Source organism: Paramisgurnus dabryanus, chromosome 21 (assembly GCF_030506205.2).
Source record: "Paramisgurnus dabryanus chromosome 21, PD_genome_1.1, whole genome shotgun sequence".
Taxonomy (NCBI): Eukaryota; Metazoa; Chordata; class Actinopteri; order Cypriniformes; family Cobitidae; genus Paramisgurnus; species Paramisgurnus dabryanus.
This window is the reverse complement of record NC_133357.1, coordinates 19,609,270-19,627,869: the sequence shown is the minus strand read 5'-3', so window position 1 is coordinate 19,627,869 and position 18,600 is coordinate 19,609,270. Positions and strand designations below refer to the sequence as shown.

At 37.8% G+C, this 18,600-nt stretch overlaps 1 protein-coding gene and 1 long non-coding RNA gene across 3 annotated transcripts in view; one reads left to right on the top strand and one right to left on the bottom strand.

Moving 5' to 3' along the window:
* plagl2 (pleiomorphic adenoma gene-like 2) overlaps positions 1-17,424 on the top strand; it is a 64,096-nt gene extending 46,672 nt beyond the window's left edge. Inside the window, exons 2-4 of one of the 2 annotated variants that reach the window (XM_065249745.2) lie at positions 9,134-9,210; positions 9,379-9,782; positions 9,967-17,424. In XM_065249745.2, coding sequence (XP_065105817.1) covers positions 9,487-9,782; positions 9,967-11,428 — 1,758 coding nt within the window. In that variant the 5' untranslated portion in view covers positions 9,134-9,210; positions 9,379-9,486 and the 3' untranslated portion in view covers positions 11,429-17,424. Of the gene's footprint in view, positions 1-9,133; positions 9,277-9,378; positions 9,783-9,966 lie in introns of both variants that reach the window. The other variant, XM_065249744.2, reaches the window with a different exon arrangement.
* LOC135776082 (uncharacterized) lies at positions 778-2,152 on the bottom strand. Its single transcript, XR_010544030.2, has 4 exons — positions 1,499-2,152; positions 1,270-1,416; positions 1,115-1,180; positions 778-1,032 (listed from the first exon to the last, which is right to left on the bottom strand). It is a non-coding gene; the product is annotated as an uncharacterized lncRNA (long non-coding RNA).
* Positions 17,425-18,600: the final 1,176 nt, after the last annotated feature.

The following is an 18,600-nucleotide window of genomic DNA, read 5'->3' as shown; positions in this document are numbered from 1 at the left end:
ATATAAGACTCTTTGTATAATATGCGCATATTCACACATGTTTTAAGAATACTTTAATTAAAAATAAACCCTAAAATGTGGTTAAGACGTCTTAAAAACATTTAAAAAGTTTATTAACGTCAGATACAAGTTCTCTGACACCATCGGTGCATGTCTTAATCAGATCCTTGGTTAAAGAATCCCCTAAATCTAAAATAAAACCCCTATTTTGCCATAGTGGACAAAATTACATTTTATTAAGGTTATTTTAAAACGGCATATATGAACACACACCCGGCGCTTTGTCAGGCTCCGCCGGATCTTTAATACGCGTGAAACTATAGAGCAGGTTATGAAAAGGTTCACAGCGTTCCTGAAACCGTTTAAAATTTTATTTAGTTTAGACTATCGTCTAAAGATTGTAGTAATGACTCAGGTCTTTGCTTAAACTATACCCGTATATGGAATATTTAATTAAATAACTTGTGATGTTACAAACAAAAGTTTTAATTATAGCATTGTTCATGATTTGTCTAAATCTAAAATAAACATTTACTTTTTTGACCCCCGTAATGGGTTTTAGAAATCTTTACTCGCTTTACAACACGTACCCCTGTGAATGAATGCATGGCTTGTGAGACAGTAGGGAGGAGGGGTGAGTGCTGACATCGAATGCCAAAACACGATCTGTCACACACGAGCCGTCATTAAACATAACAGCATACGCTTGACATAAAACACACTCAGTCATTTGACCTAAAATCTAAAATAATAATTTATTTTTGTCAGAGCAGACAATATAAGACTCATTGTATAATATACACATTTTCATACATGTTTTAAGAAGCCTTTAATTAAAAATAAACCCTAAAATGAGGTGAAAACGTCTTAAACAATCTCTGTGGACATATCAAACTAGGTATCCAATATCCGAAATGTTTTAAATCCATTTTGTCACAAAATGTTTAAAATGTCCCCCAGACAAATCCAAAAAGTCTCTGATTTTTCTCTTTTTTAAAGATACGTCCAAAGCGTTGTGGTCTGTATCCTAACCTGTAAACAGATAAAAACAAGTTATTAGGACAAATATCTAAATAAAACAATTAAAACTTTTTCTTATACAATATAAACGTACCGTGGAGATCCGCTATATATTTTGCAATAGTACACACAACGTTCGCTTTACCGCTGATGTCCAAACCTTTAAAACAGATAACACATGCTATTAGAAAATATTAAAACAAACCAGTTTGTTTAAATCTATTGTAACATGATTAAATAAATACACACCGGACAACACGAACCACTCGACGTCTCTTTGCTCCGAGATTTCCTTGTTACGCTGCTGGTGGTTCTAGTCACGGTCTGACTTTTTTGTTCAAGCCACTCTTCTCCGCGATTTACCAGGAATAGTTAATACCAGTTTAGACAATTTCGCTGCAATACCAGAGATTGAATTTTTAGTTTTTAAATAAATCAGACAAAATACTGGAACGAACACAGCGAAACACATACATACCAATAGACTTGAGTATAACAGTTCTGCTCCATCCAACCTGAGTCCGGGAGATCTCTTATCGCTCCCCAATAAAAGTTCGGTCATAAACTTTCAAAGATTACATCACACGAACCCCACACAAACACACACTGACATAATATCATCATCAGAAAACTTTGTGTCTGAACAGAAAATAGACTAGTTCGATAGAAAATATCGGCTTTAAGTTTAATCAGTTACATCTAATCACACATATATATATATATATATATATATATATATATATATATATATATATATGATTAGTGATTGCCTTTAAATAAACTTTTAAGGTTGCAAAACTGTAGATTAAACAACACACACCCCTGTGAAAGAAATGCAGTCCGTATTGAGACTCGCACGGGTCGAAAAGGGAGGGGTGATAGATAGCAAATGTCACAAACACAACCTGTCATTAAACATAACAACATACGCGTGACATAAAACACACTCAGGAATAAACAAACCACTAAATGACCGGCAATAAAACCATTAAATACTTTCTGTCTAAAGTTGACAACTTGTACAGATTTTGATTGATGGTCCCGCCCCCTGTCAAAGGGGTCATAAAACACGACCTGTCAACGGGTGGGGGAGGGGGTCATAAAAGTTTGACGAATGGTGGCCCGTTACAACTACTAATGCATATAAATAGATTTTTTTAAAGGGCAGCACAATTAAGAAAAAAAGAATCATAATTGTGAGTTATTTCCCCTGATATTGCATTAACAGTTATCATTTTGATTAATAGTATTTACATTGTTTTCATTTCATTTTCATTGTATACCTGAGGCTTAATTTTAACACTGTGTTACAACTAACCCTGCTGTGTAAAAAATGTTTTCAATCCCAGCTATCAGTTACTAAGAGTTTCTTATATGTTTCAAAATGCTGTTATCTTTTAGGTTACAACTTACAAGACAGTGATTAAAATAATATAATGTTGGATTTGGTGACTTGCGCACCCAACTCACACAAAAGTTTTATGCCTCCAAAACACTATATATGTACGATCATGAGTATGTGACCATGATTTAGTTATTCTGTAGCTTTCTATATTCAGACAGAAAGGGTTAAACCCGCACACAAGAGCCTTCATGGTGTACACAAAGACCTTTGACCTCCAGGCCGGAGGAATGTGAAAACCCTTTAATCTCAAAACAAAACATCAGACACAGACAATATGCATGGCCAGGTCTTCCTCATGTGCAGCATTTAGTGAGTGTACGTTGTGTGGACACCTCAAGGCAAAAATAAACCCATCGCCTCCACTAACCGGTCAGTCAGGCTGTTCAACTCCTGTTAACACACTGATGTAAAAATACAGGTGGAATATGCAAATTTAGGATAAGTCAAGTTAAAATGGTCACCTTTTAAAAGAATTGTTATAAGAAAATATTTCTCTTGTCATACTTTCTTGATGTAGTGACAGTTTGAGCTCCGTAAACATAACAAACATCATTAGATGACACGTGCACTATCCTCTGAAGCCATGTACAATAGCTTTGTTTGAGGAACCACTTAAAATGTGAGCTGAGAATGATACTACCATATGGACAGGCCTTGTTACTAGGGCTGCAAGATATATTAAAATTATTGAAATATCACGATTGTGCATATTATAGTATGCATACCGCAATTTACCTGTACTTTCTGGTTGTATTCTAATAAAGAGACTGAAAAATAATTATATATGGTCACTATACCATTACAAAAACAGCAAATCTAATGGTGACATGGTTGCCTAAGACGTCTGAATAGTACTGACAATATCACAAAATTGTAATTTTTGGGTGAACTTTCCTTTTATTGGAAACCTTTGGAAGCTATTGTTGTTGTTTAGAATGGGGTTAAATGCGGAGTCAAATTTGGAAGCAATTTGTTTTGGGAGCGTTTATGTATGTTTGTGCAGATAGAGCGTGTAAAGCGCGCTGGTCCCCGGCGTGACGGATGTGATGTATGTGTGCATGTGAAATGTGTGCAGTGAACAAACATCACAATAGAGTAGGGCTCCCTGGAGCAGCTGAATGGAGTATTGTCACCCCCCGAGTGAACCCCACCCGCTGCGTGACGACTGCAGCAGCACCGCACAGCTGTCACTTCCTCTTATCCACATACATATGGATATTCACCCACACACAATGAAACCTAGCAGAATACAGGCACACTTAAAGGAATAGTTCACCCAAAAATGAGAATTTTGAGTTTATTTACTCACCCTCAGGCCATCCGATATGTTTGTGACATTTTTTCTTCAGTAGAACAATACAGACATATTTTGCAGAAACCTCAGTGTTCAATAATTCATATAATGCAAGTCAACGGTTTTCACCGCTTTGAGAGATATATCCAATACAAAAGTAATCCCCTCGATTCCTGGTGACATATTGACGTCTTGTGAAGCTAATCGATTGTTTTTTGCAAGAAACTGAACATTTAACACGTTATTAGCGTCAATGCAGAGCCTCTGCTAAACATGAGCGCTAGTGATGGTGGCTTTCGAAGCACTGCTTCATGAGGCTTCGAAACCTTTACAAATCTTTTGTTTCGAATCAGTGGTTCGGAGCGTGTTTCAAACATCATCACTGTTTTGAAACGTTTCGAAAATCCAATATTCACCACTAGGGGGAGTTGATCACAAATGACCAGTGTCTATATAGTTAGGTGAACTTGGGTCAGTTTTATTATGAAAGTTCATAAAACATTCATCCTTTTGACTAATAACACTACTTATTGTTTATAGAGATATTTAATGACAAACATGGGCATAATTAAAAGGGGAGTTCGTTTTTGATGATTTGTTTGCCCTAAATAAAACTAAAAACACATAATACACGTTTAATTATGGCCTAATACTTTATTTTTCTTAAAAAACATATTTTTAGAGAAATCTTGCTATTATTTTTTAAAAATTGTAAAATGTTTGGACAGATCTTGTTGCTTTTGCACAATTTTGACCAGCAGGTGTCGCTAGTGTTTGTAATTTTTCGAACGCTTCGAAAAACGGAATCAATTTTCGAAGCAATTGGTTCAATTTATTTGAAGCTTCGAAAGCTTAGGCTGCGTCCGAAACCGCATACTGTATAGTAGGTACTGAATAAGATGAAGTACCTACTTACTTGCCGTAAAAACAGTAGGTACTGTATAGTATGAATCCTGGTAGTATGAATGAGATTCGGACATACTACATCCGCCATGTTGCTACATCACGTGACATACGTCGTCATCACGTCATGTCATTCCAGTGCGAAAACAGCGGCATGCCTCTTCTTCTTCGTTGGATAACTCCTCTCCAGGGGCATCATGGGATAGTGAAGTGACCATAGTATGCACACTGCAAAATCTTACCGGAAGTAGTAGGTCATCCGGGTACTTTTCGCATACTGTTTTTCGAATACTATGTATTCGAACATACTCCTCGCCTACTGCATTTTGCGTACTATATAGTATGAAGTAGGCGGTTTCGGACGCAGCATTAGTTTCTCCCATCACTAATGAGCTCAATCCTTTTCTTGTGGTGTTTGGAAAACCAGTCTGTTAGTGCCACCTATAGAGCGGGAGGGTGAAGCGCACTTCTTATATATAAGGTGTGTTCAAGTTCAGCAAGATTTGCCGCTTGCAGTTGAGGGAGGAGTCAAAGACGGGGCTGTCAAGTCGGACACATGCTGCTTGCCGTAGTTTCCTTTAATTTAATCATGAATAAAGTGAATTAGATGAATTTGTTAATTTGTCAAAAAACATATCTTTTAATAAAAGTTGCAAACAGAAGCTCTTAATATTAAATGTTTTAGTTGATGTTTATATTGTATGCCCAAAAATAACGGGAAACATAAGCCATGATTATTAAATTACCAATAGAGTTTTGTCTTTCGCTTCTTTTTATTTAAATTTTTTACATGACACTATTTAACATATTAAACATAAATGTATAATGTTTATTAGTGGAACTAAAGGTTTTATTATGCAAGTTCATAAAACATTCATCCTTTGAAACCACATGATCATTGTCATCAGTGAGGCGACCAATCATGAAGAACTAAGCTCGCCGGGTGTTCTCGAATCGCTCTTGTGATACTTTAATGCCATACGTCACAGTCACATGCCAGCTCAAGATGGGCAAAATTTCTAACTGGCATGCACTGCTTCAAGCCGATCGGTCGGCGCAGCACAGTGTTAAGTCAAACACACCTAAAGATATACAGGAAGGATGGATGATAATGTGAAATCTCATTGGTTCTTGTTTGTCGTTACGAAACACACATGGCAAAAGTTATAAGACGTGTAGGAATATATGAGATTTTCTGTCATTGTTGTGCCACTACATTTGATTGTATCAAGGATTTGTTTGTTTACATTTCCTCTTTGCTAAATAAATGTTAATCATTTTAATCGTATAGTATCACTTCAGAAGACATGGATGTTTGTGGTTTTTGGAGAGTTGACTACTTAGATTGCATATAAGAAGATCATATGGCAGTAATTTTAATATAAAATGATTTGTTTGTACTCGGCTGAAGAAAGGAAGTCATATACCAATGTGATGTCATGGTATGAGAGAATTTTCATTTGCTGGTGAACTGTTCCTAGTGGGTTGCCTGAATATCTAGTTAGTCTTATGAAAGCTTTGTATAATGGACACCAATTATCCGTTTTTTTAGGGGGCGTTTACATCTGAGGTGTTATTGTGTTCGGGAACAGCTGGACGGAGCCCAGCCGAAAGGAACAGAATGTAGGGGTCTATAGGCGCATTTTCAAAAGTTAAACTATTGAGTCATTTTTAAGGGGCTGTTCACACAGGAAGCTATCTTTGCATGCAAAAATAGCCAGACGCAACACAGTCTGTGGCTGTCTGGAGATACACTTTTTAAAGTAAGGTTGTTTTCACCGCAGTCCTTAAAAACACAATGCACTATTTTGACAGGAAGGTGTGCGTAGTACCGATGTGTGAACTTTCCCAAACATTCCCTGAAATTTTTTATGTTGGCTTCCTGCCTGTTTGAGATATTATAGGGATAATATAAATCATGATTAAAAAACAATTAACAGTATTGACTCATTTTATTTCATAATAAATCATGTGATGGTTTGCAAGAAGGTTTTACTGAATTAAAAATATTTGTGATTATTTATAACAGATGTGTTATTTAAAGGCTAATTATTAGCCATACCTAAAAGCAGGATTGCGTTTGTGTTTGTTTTAGATTACAAGAGCACATGGAGTTCATGTACACACATGCATTACAGAACATGCAGGGACACACAAAGTTTACTTTGTAAACCTAAATTACACCTAGAAACAAGTGTGGTATAAGAAAGACAGTGACACCGGCATCATTTACTGTCATGGTTGTTTGCCTGCGCAACGCCAACAACTGCTCAGTTTAGCAACAGTTTTGTACGTTACTGCCCTCTAGCTAACATAGTGACAAACTAAACGTGTTGGAGCAGTTACAGTGGATATCCAGAGGCAATTCAAGACTGATGAAAGGAACTTATAATGCTTCATTGTTCCGTCTGACAGAGATATTAGTGACAGTTCTTTACGTGTGGTTGAGCCTTTTGAAGTAACAGTTTACATTAAAGAAATAAGCCTATAGTTTAGCCAAATATGGAAATTCTCTCATAATTTACATATACCAGATTTATATGTCTTCCTTTCAGCTGAAGATGGATAATTTTATATTTAAATGTTGTCATGTTATATTTTTATATGGAGGTCAACATGGCAAAGCTCCAAAATGATCATCCATCAATAAAATTATCCAATAAACTCCAGTGGGTTAAAGGGATAGTTCACCCAAAAATGAAACTTCTGTCATCATTCACTCACCCTCATGTTGTTACAAACCTGTATAAATGTATTTGTTTTGATGAACATGACTGAAGATATTTTGAGGAATGTTTGTAACCAAACCATTTGTGGACCCTATTTACTCCCATAGTATTATTTTTTTCCTGCTATGGAAGTGAATGGGGTCCACGAACGGTTTGTTACAAACATTTCTCAAAATATTTTCCTTTGTGTTAATCAGAACAAAGAAATTGATACAGGTTTGTAACAACGTGAGGGTGAGTAAATGATGACAGAAGTTTCATTTTTGGGTGAACTATCCCTTTAATATATGTCTTCTGAAGCAATACATTTTTGATAGAAAATGATTAATATTTTGAGCTTATTTGTGACCCTGGATCAGAAAACTGTAAGTCGCACGGGTATATTTGTAGCAATAGCCAACAATATATCGTATGGATCAAAATGATTGTTTTTTTAAATAAAAATTCATTAAGATATTACATAAAGATCATGTTCCATTAGGATATTTTTCAAAATGTCCTATCATAAATATATAAAAAATGTATTTGTCATAAGTAATTTGTGTTGCTAAGGACTTAATTTAGAGCACTTTAAAGAGATTTTCTCAATATTTCAATTTTTTTTGCACCCCCAGATTCCAGTTTTTCATCAAATTTTGTCTATAAACAAACTGTGCATCAATGTTTTAAGGGTCCAGGGTCACATTAGTGATTGATAACTCAATGGCAAAGGATAACAGCATGCGGATCAGCGCAGTAAATTCTGATATGCCAGCACGTTGATAACAACAAATCTGTTTTTGGCGTGTAAATATTTGGCCAATTTCATATTTAAATAAACTACTCCTTTAAGGTTCATCTATATATTAACTTTATTTAAACTGTTTGGCATTAAGAACAAACATTTCTTACATAATGCATTAAGAAATACTAGTACTTATAGACGGTTTCATCGGACGCACGTGCGCTAACGCGATACTCGTCTGGATCCGAACTTTCGGTTTAGTTTTTTTAATGGTCTGACTAGCTGCTAAACTGATCTCTTAAACAAATGCCTCGTCGAAAATAACAAATGTTTTGGTTTTCTATGTAATTTATGTTTTGTTTTTTTTGCTTGTTATATAAATAAACTATGTACGTTTAAATAACTTTGTTGTTATTTTTTCTTAGCTGAGTTTACTGGAAGTTACACGCGACCACGACTCTGCTTGTTTATGTTGTTACTGCTGAAACCGTTTATAGTAAAAGGGATAGTTTCCCAAATAATGGTATTTTCATGTTAATTTGTTCACCTTTGGCCATCCAAGTTGTGAAACCGTAAATATTTTTAGCTGAACTCGTGGTCCTTGGTGATTCATAAAATGCAAGCCCTCAGGTACACTGGGGCAGTACTCTCTTAAAAGTTCCTAATATGTATCATTGGGTACCAATATGTACCTTTAAGATAATAATATGTATCTTTGAGGTACTAATAAGCTCTCTATGTACCTATGAGGTACTAATATGAACTCTTTAGGTGCAGAGGTGTGCATTTTCAAGGCGTACCGCACCAGCAATCTTTTGACCATTTTCTTCTGACAGTGCCCCAACTTTTTGAGAGAATCAAAAAAGGAGAACTATTTCTTTGAACTGTGAACTATCCCTTTACATTACCATGTTTGTCTGTGTCCCTCAAGTATTAATATGTAAAAGATTAAGCTTTTAAAATAGACAAAGTCAAAGTTGTTCCCACATCAGAGTACAAAATTTGATAATATTTTAAAATTCTTCCAACTCATCACTTTCTTTTTTCTTTTACGGCAGGGGGAAGACAATGATAAGCACTATTGCAACCTACTCGGCTCCAGTCATGGCAGGTGGAACCGGATGAGAGCGTAAAGGTAAAAGAGAAAGACAGAAAAGCACTTAAATTTCTTTTGGGAGACACGTTGTCACCACATATAAGGGTAAGCACTGTGTTTGGCTGTCTCCCTGCGTGTACCAAAAAGAAAAGAAAAGAATCAATGACCTGATTATCACAACTTGTCGTGTCATTTTGTTGGTTACAGATAGTGGACGATCCAGGATCCTCAAACGCAGCTGTGATATCGTACCGGAGCCTAAAAGGCAGGGCAGCCACGGCCGTGTTTCAATGGCAACGCCTCCCTAGGGCTGCCATGGCCGCAGCCGATGCCCCACATCACATTGCCACACTGACGCTGGAGGACGAAAATCGCCGAGCTGCCACCAAAGTGTTTGGAGGTCCCACTGCAGGGAGGACGGAAAGAGAGTTAGAGACCGAGAGAGAGAAGGAAGGGAGAGGCAGTGGGAACGAGTGTTTGGTGTGCGGTACCCTCTTCAGTTCGCAGGATAAGCTTCGGCTCCACGCTTTCTGTCACACGGGAGAAAAACCTTTCCACTGTTCTCAGCCTCACTGTCTCAAGGCCTTCAGCTCCAAATATAAGCTCTTTAGGTAGGTTAGGTCACACACAAGACCTGCTTCTTCCCCACATCTGATATCACGTTGATTTCATTTTTTGACATGACTCAGTCAGTATAAAAGATATCAAGGTTATATTTCACATTATGTAGGATAAATCTTATGTTATAATAACCAGTTACATAAAGTTTAAATTCTGTCATTGTCTCGTTTGTAGGCATATGGCCACACACTCCCCGCAGAAGACTCACCAGTGCTCATTCTGTGAGAAGATGTTTCACCGTAAAGATCACCTTAAAAACCACCTCCAGACTCACGACCCCAACAAAGAGGCCTTTAAGTGTGAAGAGTGCGGCAAACACTATAACACAAAGCTGGGTTACAAACGCCACATGGCCATGCACTCGGCCACCGCCGGTGACCTCACCTGTAAAGTTTGCTTGCAAAGCTACGAGAGCACGCCTGCACTCCTGGAGCACCTGAAGAGCCACTCCGGCAAGTCTTCAGGTGGCACCAAGGAAAAGAAACATCCATGTGACCACTGCGATCGACGCTTCTACACGCGAAAAGATGTTCGGCGACACATGGTGGTACACACGGGCCGAAAAGACTTCCTGTGCCAGTACTGTGCGCAGCGTTTTGGGCGGAAGGACCATCTGACGCGGCACGTGAAGAAGAGCCACTCGCAGGAGCTGCTGAAGATCAAGACAGAACCGCCGGATATGTTGGGTCTGCTTGGAACTGGTTCTCCGACGTGTGCTGTGAAAGAAGAATTAAGTCCTATGATGTGTAGTATGGGACCTACCAAGGACTCGATGATGGCAAAGCCTTTCCCAGGTGCCACCCCATTTCCAATGGGCATGTACAACCCTCATCATCTCCAGGCCATGTCCAACCCGGCTGTGGGTCACCATCATTCACTTGTTCCTGGGTCTTTATCCAGTGCCATGGGGATGGGCTGCCATATGGAACCTCCTTCATCACTGCATCACCATCACCCACATCATCATCACCATCATCATCACCCCCACCATCACCACCACTCCTCGCCTCCACCCTCGCACCAGCAGCAGCCTTCCAGCTTGTCAAACCAGCAACAACAGCACCCGCAGCAGCCCCCGAAGTACCAGCTCGGATCTACCTCATACCTGCTGGAGAAGCAATTGAAGGTGGAGATGGACAGTTTTTTGATGGATCTACAGAGTGGGCTTCCAGTTGCTCCTCCTCCCTCAGCCGACCCCCACTCTGCGGCTTCATCCAACAAGGAGGGCTTGGAACCTCCGGATGACCTTTGCGGGGACCCCCTCATGTCCAAGAGCCCCGCAGTCATTGAGTCTTTGTGTGCTGCTAACATGGACTTCTCTCATCTACTGGGCTTTCTTCCACTCAATCTGCCACCCTACAGCGCCCCCATGAGTTCAGGAGGACTGGTCATGGGATACTCCACTTCCTCAACTGTTTCTTCTTCCTCGTCGTCGTCAGCGTCTTCGCACGCTGCCGAATCACACGCTGCCACGTTAACAGCTGCGGTGCCTCTTACCTCGTTGCAACCTCAACCTCAGGAGCAACCAGGCTCCGGTGGGGGTCTCGGTCTTGGGCCTCTGCACCCGCTCCCACCAGTGTTCAGCTCCAGCCTTAGTGCGACCACTCTGCCTCGCTTTCACCAGGCCTTTCAATGAGGTTTCTCACCTCAACCTAGCCCGTCAAGCGGCTCAGGGAGCTTAAGTGCTCCCCCTAGGGGTGGGGCGGTAGAACACTTGAACGCATAGAAGCCTTAGAAAAGCGCACAACAGCTTTTGAATGAGCCTGGAGGAAAATGCATAGGAAATATGGAGCTTTTATTTAGGCTGTCTGAAGTTTAGCTATGAATTTTTAAATACCCCGTTTTGAACCTCTCCCAACATCCCCTCCCCTACAATTTGGTAGTTAGACAGCAGCATCCTTAGGCCTTACGGCATGGTACTGCATACTTTATAAAGTAATAATACTAGTAAAATATGAAAAGATTAATGTAGAAAAGATGATCTGTCTTTGAGACTCTGAAAAACTAGTTTGAAGTGATATATGAATTTCTTTTTCTGACTTGCTATATTGTCTCTACTTAGTGTAAAACAGGCGATAGTTGTTTGCCCTTAAACTAAAACCGTCTTCGTTGCCAGGTGTGGAAGAATTAGAGAAGGAATTACAGAGTAAAATAGTCCGAATTTTGTTTGCTTTGGCAAAATGGCACAAAAGTTCAAATCACTTGACAGGCTACCCTGCTGAAAACACCCATTTTAAACCAGCGTTTCTGGTTTTAGGTGGTCTCTCATTGTAACTAGGTAAGACCAGCTTAAACTAACCAACACCAGCAAGTTTGCAAAGCTGGTTTAAGCTCTTAAGCTATGTCAATATACTTTAAAGGACTTGACATTTGCAAAGCCGTTTCAAATTGAATTCTACATTGTAACTCATTAGATGAAAAATCATCTAAAAATTAAGCGTTCTTCCAGTTTAGCATTTTTTGTATCGGACTTTTTATTCGAGCTCATCTGAAAGAGAAACATAGAGACTGAAAGGGCATAAAACTGCACGATTTGATCATTTGGTACAAAGTGACCACTGACAGAACTAAAAATCAAATTCTACAGGTTTACAGTTTTTCTCAAAAGAAGCACTTTGTTTACAGCAGAAGGCACTTGACTTATTTGGGTAACCATGGTGACCCACTGAAATCACCTCCTTTTATCCACAACCTTCACACTTCCTGAAAAGAGACATATCAAGTCTGAAAATCTCTTTAAATAGTAACTTTAAAGTACTCCACATCATCTCTTTCAATGTGGTTTCTACTCCTTCTAGCACTAAGTCTCCATGGCAACAGTATCTCACTTCCACATCCTGCCCACCCGATCACAACATACAGTATATTTGAAAAGCAAAAAATATATATATTTTGTAACTTAGGCAGGTTTTATTTTAGAGAGAGAGAGAGAGAGATACATTGTAACGATAACCCTGGTATATGTGAATGGAAAAAAGATAAAAACAAGAATATTTTTTGCAGTGTACGAAGTACCACATCAAAAATATATCATAATGGCTTGTTTCAGTAAATTTTGTATTTTAGATAGTCGTATTAAAATTGCTGATGGTCGAGCAGGTTTACATGATTGTGTATCTTGCGTAATATCGATAAAAAATGGATGAAGTATTAGCTTTTCCCTATAGCTTTCTCCAATCCTTGTTTTCTGTGCAAGTCGACGGAAATGAACAAGGTGAAAATTTACCTGAATATAATAGGACTAATAGTGGCATAATCCGTTAGAATGGACTAGACTTTAATCTTATTTTTAGAAGATAATGTGATCCAGGTTTCAGTTTGTATTGTTTATCTACAGTATTCTCAATCAGACGTGACTGATAGCTGTCTGTTGGTGTGTATAGTGGTACAGTTTCGGCCTTCGCTATGATCATTTGCTCCATCAATGTGTGTATCACTGAAACCCGGACCCGATCATGATTGCAATGTTTTAGAATGAGGTGTAGTGATGTTAATATTACAAAAAACAGGAATATATTACAGATATATATATATATTCACAAGTTGCCATTTTTCAGCAAGTGGACTGCACAAGTGTTTACCAAATAATCATTCATTACCAATGGCCATGCGAAGATGAATTGTATAGGGGAAAAGCGATAAATGATCAATGTATACGCAGTGAAGCCGTGCCTGAACTCATTTTGCTCCAAATTATCCCTTTTGTTGAATCTATTCAGTGATGAGTATCTCTGTCTATAGTGAATGTGAATTTATAACAAGCAGAAGAAAATAGAAAGGTTAAAATAAATTTAAGGTGACAAAGCTAAGAAAAGACAAAACAATATTATGCTGCTTTTGTGCTATGGTTGCCAGCAACTGTAGAGCACTCTGGAAATGTTTCAACTTCAAATGATCTTTTAGCGGAAATCATGCACAGTAGTACACGTGAACCGTTCGTCCGTTTTCTCTCTGTTCTTCAGCTGCTTTGATTCAAATGAACATTTTTATAAAAGAGACAGTTTCCAGAATAAAGAAGTCACCAGCCTGCTCTTTGACATTCAAAACGTGGGACGTTTGATTGGGATATTGCCTAGTCGTTTTGTCATTATATTATTTTCTGTTTGTTGAAACAGGACCTCAAAACAACACAACGCATCACCTCATTTATTTGTTTATTTTTTTCATACCAAAACCCTGGGGAGAAGAAACTTCTTTTTGCCTAACCCTAAACTATAAGGAATAATCGAAATGGCCTTGTTTATATAGTAAGTTTGATTTCTTTTATAATACTTTCCGAAGAAAGCCAAACACATGTTGTTATTAAAGCCTTACTCCAGCCAAATATCAAAATTACCCTATTATTTACTCACCCTCAAGCAATTTGAGATACACATATCCATCAACTTGAACACATTTGGAGTTATTTTAGTAATGCATTGACATCACTTTTCCACGTGACCAAGCCCTGTTGAGTGGCAAAACATTGTGTTTTTTGCAGTCTGGATAAAAAACGCTCCAAATTTTTGTGGAATCTGACAGTCTTGAACAGTCGATCACACAACTACTTTTCCCATTTTAGACGTGTTTTTCACGCTATGCTAAATGCTGTCACTCAGACATTTTCCCCCTCTGTGGGCGTAACCGCAGCCACTTTCGCCAAAAGGTGATGTCACCCTTTATAGTGGTAGACAACGATGCCATCTTGGACTCACCTGATTCACTAGGCACCAATATGGCTCACTATGCTAAAACTCCTGGGGCCTCATTTATCAACATTGCATAGAAAATGTTCTATATTTTTACCTACGAATGAAATTTAGTATGTGCGTAAGTACAAAAAAAATCGGGATTAATCAAACGTGCGCACGTGGTTCGTACGCACATCAGTAAGAATACCTTGATGATAAATCCCATGTGTTCTTAACTCTTTCACCGCCAGCGTTTTTTTAAAAAAAGTTGCCAGCCAGCGCCAGCGTTTTTCATGATTTTCACCAAAGTTTAATGCCTTCCAGAAAATGTTTTTCTTTAAATATATAAACATACAATATACCAAATGAAAGAACAGACCCTCTGCTTTCAAAAAAAAAAAAAAAAAAACGTTTCATCCTACCTTCAGTGGTTCTTTTGTAATCAGCTTTTGAATATGGGTAGGTTTCTGCAAAAACACCACATTTTGAGCAAAAAGCAGAGATAATTCAATTTTTGTGACGGACTTTTCATAGAGATCCCATTCAGAGCGATCTTTAAAACAGACACGGAGATGCAGCCGCTTGCCATAGGGCAATACTTCCGGGTTTAAAAAGTTGCGGAAAGACAGAAAATCTCGTCATTGGCGGGGGAGCGTTTTCTCTTAATTGACGAGATATCTCGTCAATGGTGGTGAAAGAGTTAAGCACCTTGCTCGTGCACAGCACACCGACGTGAAATCAGTGCAACTGAAGGAGGACAGACAATGACAGAACTTTCCACCTTGGACAGCCGCATATAACCAGCATCATCGACGTAATCTTTGAAAACGCGCTCCCGGCGGAATGGATGATTTGCCAAGTCTTCCAATAATGCAAGATAAGCCATTGCACTGTGTTAAGCATTTATTTATATAAATCATTAACTTCAACACTGGTTTGCTGTTACTATATTAACAAATCGTTTTTAACACCTTTTTGTGGATAATAAATAAACACTTTTTTACACACATTTCTAAGTATAAGTGCAATTTGATCAATTCCACACTTTGCGTAAAACTGTTCCTACGCACACTTTACGCACACTTCTGTTCGTACGCACGCTTGATAAATGAGGCCCCTGAATTGCTTGAGTCAAAGATGGTGTCGTTATCAAAAGCTAGTTTTAAAGTTTGAAATATGGATATTTTTCTTACAAAATTACATCGATTGCCCACAAAGGACCTTTATTAACCCATTGGAGCCTTGTGGATTACTTCTGTGAAGGATGAATGCACTTTTATGGGGTTTAAAGTCAGAAGTTTTTTCCTGGTCCCTGTTTTCACACATTATAAGCTTGGAAGAGTAAGGACATTTACTAAAATTACTCTAAATGTGCTCGTCTGAAACTTGATTTACATGTGTATCTCGGATTGCTTGAGGGTGAGTAAATCATGTGGTAATTTTGAGTTTTGCTTTAAGTTGTACTAAATTCTAATATTAGGCTTTACATTGATTTTAATATGTTTTAAGACATTGGGAATGCTTATGGATAGAGGGATTTATTTTTTCCCTATTATTTCCCATGCCCACATAAATTGAATTAAAAACACTTAAAGTGATTTGAACTGAATTTGTATTCATATATTATTTTTGGAAATATAAAATATTTCACAACATTTCAAAAAAATTTGGCTTGAACTTTATCAACGTTCGGCTATTAAAGCATTTATTTGTATTTATTTTAAAGACATATGAGACATGTCTAAAGTAAATGGCTTTGGCAATTTTTGAGTTTGTCCTCCCCGGGTTTTCTGTGAGCTGATCTGAATTCTAGCACTTTTAAACCTTTTAAAGAGTATTTTTCAGCCTTGTATGTTTGTATGTTTTTAATTTTGTATTTGATCGTGTATGTGCCATTAGTTTGATGTGTAGAGTTTATTCATCATCTTCATGTAATTGTTTTTTCCTCCTTTTCCAAAAGAGTAACAGTATTTTTTTTTCACTAATATTAGCTGCATTACCCTTACCCCGCTTTGTCTTTTCATACATTTGAGGAAGTCATTTAGATCATGCTCATAAAGAAATGCCTGGGAATAGTTCTCACTTCTCTTATAAACTGTGAAACAGAAAACCCACTGCCACAAAAAAAAATAACAGCTAAACCTCGTCCATCTCCAGCTATGATGGTGTTTTGATCAACATGCTGGGAGGCTAAACTGGTTTATTAGAAATCACTCCCTGTCCCCAAAAAGCACTTTTGGTTTAAATGAAGTTTAACATAATAACTACCTGGATTGGTGGAGCTCAGAATCTCATTTACAGTTTTTTCTGGCAAGTTATCAGGGTATTTTTACGTCACACGGCGAGGACAGATTAACCAAGTTAACGTAACATTTTCCTCTTTTGTATCTGCTAGGGATGCACTTGCCCAAATAAGTTGGTTGCAAACAAAAACATTAAGGGAAATTTAAAAGGTAACCAACCTAAAATAAATCTGATTGTTTTTTTAAATAAACTATTAAATAAATAATGCTCTTTCTGCTTATAGTGAGTAAATGGGTACTGTTTGCGTAGGACAAAATCCACTTGTAGTTTTATATATTTTAGCTTAATGTAAGTACTGCATTCCAAGCTTTCTATGTAACTTGTTTAGCAACATAGTCCTTTTATTTTTAGTACTTGCGTATTACCACAACTTCTGGAGGAAAGGGTGAAAAATGGAAAGATTCATTCTTACACTATTTTATAAAACACAAATGATCATTGACGGGATGAACTGTACAAAAATAAAGATGACAAACAGTCCGCTTGTAGTTACAGTTCACCTGTAGTCAGTTACAGCATTGTAAAGTTGACAGATTTGTATATTGGTTGATCCAAAGAGATGACATTACAACAAACCTATTTACTTATTGTACAGTACATTGTACCATTTGACTTGTTATGTGTTATGTTAAAATGATTAAAAGACAAACCCACGGTTTTATATTCCTAGTGTCTTTTTTTAAGTGTTTGATTTCCTAAGCAGCGGACACTTCGATAGGAGAGGGTGCGAGAAGGACCGGCCGGTTATGTCTGAAAAACTGCCATTCACATACCATACAGCCAGAACAGGAAACCACACCACAGCGCATAAATGAAATGACAAGACAGGCACAAATTCAAGTAATAAAACACAGAGCAACAGACAGTCTTAATTACAGCACCCATATCTCAAACCTATACTTTCAGATCTTAAAGAGTTGTTTTAGGCCAAAAACTCCCACAGATACCAAACCAACAAATACATAATGTACCATGTGTAAAAATGGCTTAAATCTGGAGGAATTTGAGGTTTTACAGTTGTCTTGTATTCCGAGAACAGGCCGTGACGTCTCCGAGAAAGCGCAGAACAGCCAAATGTGAGAAAACTGGGGCTTTATTTATAAAATGCTTCGTAGAAATCATCCTACATTTGATCATTTATCAAATATGCGTACGTGTGATTCATAAAATGAACGTACAGCTTTCTTTCAGATGTGTAATTTATAAATCGCAATTGATCTTGAACTTGTGCGTAGCTGAGCAGTTTCAGATCTCCGCCTTTAAACGATGCCTAATTAACGTCATAGACATACAAAAAGATGTCAATGTTTAAACACAATTTCGAGCAACAAGAATGGCGTATATTTCCAAAAACCTGCAGCAATCAGACAAGCAAAAGTGCATACGTCTGCTCAGACCCTAACCTGGTGATAAGCACTTTCCACGTCAAAGAAAGTTTTTATAAATATGGACTTTGCCGTGGATTTTTGCGTACGCACACTTTACGATCAAATCTGTGCGTACGCACACTTTATAAATGAATCCCCTGGTGTATGTGCCGATACATAATACACTCCAGAATATTCAGAAGAAACCAGTGCCGCTGAGCCTCTTAGGGGCCCTAAGCAGAATTTGTTTGGGGGGCCCCCTGCCAAATTTTTTTTATAAAAAATAAATAAATTACAAGCATTAATAAAAAGAACAAAGTTGCACATTAAGTAAGGGCTAAAATTAGCATTAGGTACAAAAATCTAATCAAATGAATCATAACACTGTCTTTATTGTATGAATTAAATATAATTATTATGTTTTAGAGCTACAGAAGTGATTTTCTCTTTGTCTTGGACTGTTTGAT